The sequence below is a fragment of the Pocillopora damicornis genome, chromosome 2 (genome assembly GCF_964200805.1).
Source record: "Pocillopora damicornis chromosome 2, jaPocDami1.2, whole genome shotgun sequence".
NCBI classification, from domain to species: Eukaryota; Metazoa; Cnidaria; class Anthozoa; order Scleractinia; family Pocilloporidae; genus Pocillopora; species Pocillopora damicornis.
The window spans coordinates 19,511,178-19,516,113 of NC_142671.1; the positions used below are offsets into that span (position 1 = coordinate 19,511,178).

Below are 4,936 nucleotides of genomic sequence, written 5' to 3' on the forward strand. Positions count from 1 at the left end.
CCCTAGGTAAAGGTGACGCAAAAACTTCGACTTGTACCCAAGACTTAGACATTATTCAATTGAAATTTCCTCCACTGATTTGTCCATGTCTCAGATGAACGGGAATAGTGCTTTTCGGAAAACATTTCTATGTAGTTTAGTTTTATTTCACGACATGAAGTGTGTAACACTACGGGTGTAATTTGTGTGTAAGATCCAAACACCACTTTGTTAGCAAATTCCTCTACGTTCTCTGTTGTTTTCCTTTACGTTATAATTTTCCAATTTCGCATGATGTACTTGTATTAGTAAAAAACTGAACGTTTGTAGTAGTTTTTCTAGCTAGTTTTGTTTCACTCGTGAAAGCACAAGTTCATTCGTAAATCACAGTTGAAGTCGCATCCAGTGCAGCTAAAGTAACCCAACAACAAATGCACCTGTCATTTGATAAGTTTATTTTTCTCACTCTCTCTTGCTGTGCTGTATTTTAAAGCTTTGTTTGTAAATTTATGTTTTAGTTTAATCGCTTGAATAATTAACCGTTTAACAGAATCGCCACCAGTGAAGCAGATCAAATAAAGCGCGTGTAAATTTTACTAGCTGGAATCTCCTTTGAGAAAAGTACATTTTAACTGTGTGTGAAGGATAGCAAAGACCAGGATCGAATTTTGCGTAGGGAGGCTGAATAATGTGAGTAATGGAAAGCGTGATTTTATGTGACTTGACAACTGCCTCTCAAATTTAGACCGACACCTTGATATGGAGAGGGTTTGGAGATAATTTTTCATGATATTCGAGAATTTTACATTGTGTTTAAACAGTTCCATGGACTCACTCTGTATCGTTGACTTCGTTTTATTCCAACAGTGGTACATTCATTATTAGAAGAACAGTTTGCAGTGATATTGTTCCTCCACCCCATTCACGTGGGAAGATACTGACCAGCTTTAGAGTATAAGTATAGTATAGCGTATATAGGGTAATTAAATATTGTCAACTGAGTTGATAGCGTAAATTGGCCACTGTTTAGAGTCTTAAAGCTTACGTTTCGAGCGTTGGCCCTTCGTCACAGTGATTCGCTCTGACGAAAGGCTAACGCTCGAAGCGTAAATTTTAAAGCTCTTAACGGTGGTCAATTTACGTTATCAACTCATTTTAAAACACTAAATTACCCTGTTATACTCTCCCACCGACGCAGCGCTACAGTTTCTTCAGAAACTTACCCCCTTTATAGGCTTTTGAGCGTGTCTAGTACAATGACTGGTCCTACCTTGATGGATGCTCGTTTTCGGTAGTAACGCTTTTTCCAGTAGCTCGTTTGGTTAATCTTAATTGATACTACTGACGTTTTAATAGTACTTTCGCCATGCACTGGCTCTGTTCTTCTCTCGTTTTTTGCGGAAAATAGCTTTTCTGCCCGTGGTACACAGACAGCACATGGATGTGATCAAATATAGTAACAAGTTCTCGTTTAATTTTTTATTCAAACACATTGAGACACATGCACTGTTTACCAAGTTTAAGTGAGAAGAATTTCAATTATTACATAAGTTATCTCAGTTCTCCAAAACTTGGATATTCTTTCTTTTTCATTTTCCTTTCCTATCGGTGTACTTTGGCGACCTTAATCTTTTGCCTTTTTTGTGTGCGCCCTGGGTTTGTGCCTTTTGTGTAGCAGCATCTCTGTTTGGCAAGGACCACACAGTTTTCCGCTGATCAAGATTTTCATTCTTGCAAGTGCAGCTAGACCCCCAAAATTTCCAGTCGCAGCCATGCCATCCCCAATCGTCAAATGTGTTTGCGTATGCGGTTTCTTTAGTGTCACCTGTATCTTGTTTCATTGACTTGTAATGGACACATGTTGGACCACGACAGGAGCACCAAATGGGTTTGTAGTGACAGTCGTTGGCACTGTGGCAGCCTTCTTTTGCCAGGGTACATTCGAATTCTGGAGCCTTCTCACTGGAGCCACTGGTATGGTCGAATTTTTGTATGGCAAGTCCAGAGCTACTTATGTATGGACAACCATAATTCAAGAACCCAAGGTAGTAGTACTCCAGGTTTGTGGCTTTGATATTAGTAGGAGATCCCTGTTTAAAGCGACTCTGTAGGATGGTCCAGATCGCCAGGAAAGTGTGCTGAACAGACGCGGGAAATTCATCTGCTTCATCCATGAGTTGGTCAATCAATTCAACCGACGTCGCCCCGTTTGCCAGCTTGCTATTTGTTTCCCTTTTTCCACCTTTGACAAAGCGTTTCTCGCTTGTGCTCATCCTGCTCGCTTTGGATATCTCACTTTGGCTCACGTTTGAACATGCAGAGACGCCAACCTTTCCGACCTTAGTAGGTCCTGCAACCGAAACGCAAGCTTTTACTTGGAAATCTCTTTCAGTGTAAGCCTTAGAGCTCTCTGCGAATGTCATTTGCTGAAATTTTGATCCGCGCTTCACCGAAGTTATTGCGTGAGAGCCATATTTTTTCAGAAAAGTACGATACTTCACCCAGGATTTTGAGTCCCAGGGATTTTCGACGTTTACAGGCAAGTCCTCGAGGTCATTTAGAAATGTTCCCTTTAAGGTTGAGATGTCGTCACTCAGTAGACATTCTTTATCGACGTGGATCTTTTCTGTTAACGCCTGCTTGATTAAAGACATGCCACTCACTTCACTTTGCTGTGAGCTTTTGCTCTTTGTTGCTACTGATACCGTAACACCCAACGAGTAGGCGGACTGCAGAGAGGCGCTCAAGCTTGACTGGGTGGCGAGTGATTTATAAAATTCCTTGGTATTTGCATAATATTCGAAGTGGCTGCTCGAAGACTTCAAAGTTTTCTTTACGAGACATTTCGGGGGAAGCTCCTCAAAGATCCTGTTCTCTTCTTCCTGAAAGTCGGCCAGCAAGTTGACCTTTCGAAGATCTATCACTCTTCCCAGCGCAGAATTCTCAGCGTCGGTAGCCTCACATGTTAATTTAAATGCGGATGACACACAAACGAGGAGCACCAAAGGGAAATGCATCATTCTTCTTTTCTGATGTCGCCTCAGGTATGAAGGACAATCTACAGGAAAAATTATTACAAAACAACTGTTATGAAGTGCAGTCTCCAAAAGGAACCCAAATGTTTAAACAAGCTGTATTTAAGGTGCGTAAGATTCAAAGTAAAACGTTTTATGCCACGAATGAGGCTGATTTTTTCCTTTGACATTTTTATTTCGGACATTTTAGATTTTTAGATATGACTGTTTAGTGAGACAATTATAAGATTGTTCTTTTGATTTTGAACAACATTGGAGGATGTTGGGTCAAGTAATCTTCTAGTTAAACTACGACTACCACGTGCTCTTAAATCATTTGCTTGTTGTTTTTTGCCTTTTGATTCTATAAAAAGGAACTTTAAGTTTTAATATTAAAAGCAATTCTAGTTTGATGAAAAACAATGTAAACTCCACTTTCTGAAGTAACCATAAGCTCGTGACCTATGTTTAAGTTTTACTACAAACGATAAAAAAGATGCAAAAAAGTTTGAAAAGATATGATTTTTTTTTTTCTTAGAGGGCACAGTAGCGAATCCTGTAATGTGATTGGCTTTTAGTGCGGTCCGGATTTTCCTGTCTCTAACTTAGAGCTCGGTAACTCTTTCGTGAGTCACCGAAAACATCCCTAGCTTCGTTGCTATTTTCCAAAAGTAAACTTTGTTTTGCCGGCTGGGCAGTATTTTTAGGCAAATCAAGCCGATTAATAACTTATTAATCGTCTCATTTCTCACTCTCAAATCGCTTTTGTTGCCACTAGAAAATTGTTTTCGAGATGAATTTTTGTAGCAAATGTGTCATTAAATGGGTTGAAAGTTAAAACTGTGATACATTTGTTTACATTTGAATTTATCGATGGAAATTTCATTCATTTCATTTTTTTAATTCTCTTAAACAATTTTTCGATGCAGCGAAGTTTTCAATCCTACGTACAAATGCGCTTGCACGTCTGGCCATCTGTAACGTAAAGTGCACAACAAAAATCGAATTAATTTAACGAGAAAAAGCCCCTTTAAATTCCTCTTGGGTCTAATGTCCCATTTGAATTTAGTTATGTAGTGGAAAAAGACCGGATTTACACGCGCCATTGCAGCAAACAAACAGCAAACTCTCACAATTTTAAAACATACATTTGATTTTACTTATAATTACTTTCCTTGCAATTTACAGAGGTATTATTCTTACACTAATCATCAATGGAAGTGAATAATACTTTCCGTAAGATCATTAAATGGTTTTGAAAAAAGAATTAAAGTTTGCGTCACCTCTGTTTTAACCACCATTTACACTCAAAAATCATTCAGTTAAAGGAGGATCGTGCCCTGATTAGAGCCCTAAGTTATTCGTGTTCTTTTGGTAGGAATGTTGTAAAGTTTTAGAAAAAATAAAAATATTAGCTTACGGCTTCGCGCGGCACTCAAGACCCTGGGCACAGTTTTTCCCGATACGGACCTCCCGGCTGGCGAATAACATATACGTACTTTTCATTTTTTATATTTTTTTCTTTTTTGAAGACTCCAACATAAAACTAGCAAGTAAACTTTTGTTTAGTAAATGTCCAAATGCCAAAAATAAGAAAACTATGAACTTTGAAAATGGTGATACCCACAGAAGGCTAATTACCTTAAACATAAAACTTTTAGGCAATTTTACTCACCTCGAGGTTCTAGCTCCTCTGAATCTCTTGGATTATGACAAACCCTGATATCAGGGACTCGCTTAAATTTTCAGAGAACAAAGCCTTGATTTGGAATTATTACCTCAACAAAAGTTTACCCTGTGACCTTCCTGTTACGGTTCGGTTCATTTGCATACTAACCAGTCGGAAAATGAGAAAAACAATTATTGAGTTAGAGTAATTAATGAAAATGTCAGCAGGATGTAAATTATCCATTAGCGACATGTTGGTTTTTGTTTTCATCTGT

The 4,936-nt window shown here is 38.5% G+C and overlaps 1 protein-coding gene across 2 annotated transcripts; it reads right to left on the minus strand.

Annotated features, from left to right (window-relative positions):
* Window positions 1-1,443: 1,443 nt before the first annotated feature.
* On the minus strand, window positions 1,444-4,778 carry LOC113680288 (DELTA-thalatoxin-Avl2a-like). Of its 2 annotated transcripts, XM_089197544.1 has the most exons (3): window positions 4,669-4,753; window positions 4,414-4,470; window positions 1,444-3,037 (listed from the first exon to the last, which is right to left on the minus strand). In XM_089197544.1, the coding sequence occupies exon 3, from the start codon at window positions 2,997-2,999 to the stop codon at window positions 1,569-1,571; it is 1,431 nt and encodes a 476-aa protein (XP_089053670.1). In that variant the 5' UTR covers window positions 3,000-3,037; window positions 4,414-4,470; window positions 4,669-4,753; the 3' UTR covers window positions 1,444-1,568. The 2 variants fall into 2 exon arrangements, with proteins under 2 accessions (XP_089053670.1, XP_089053669.1); XM_089197543.1 differs by lacking the exon at window positions 4,414-4,470 and having other exon boundaries at window positions 4,669-4,778.
* Window positions 4,779-4,936: the final 158 nt, after the last annotated feature.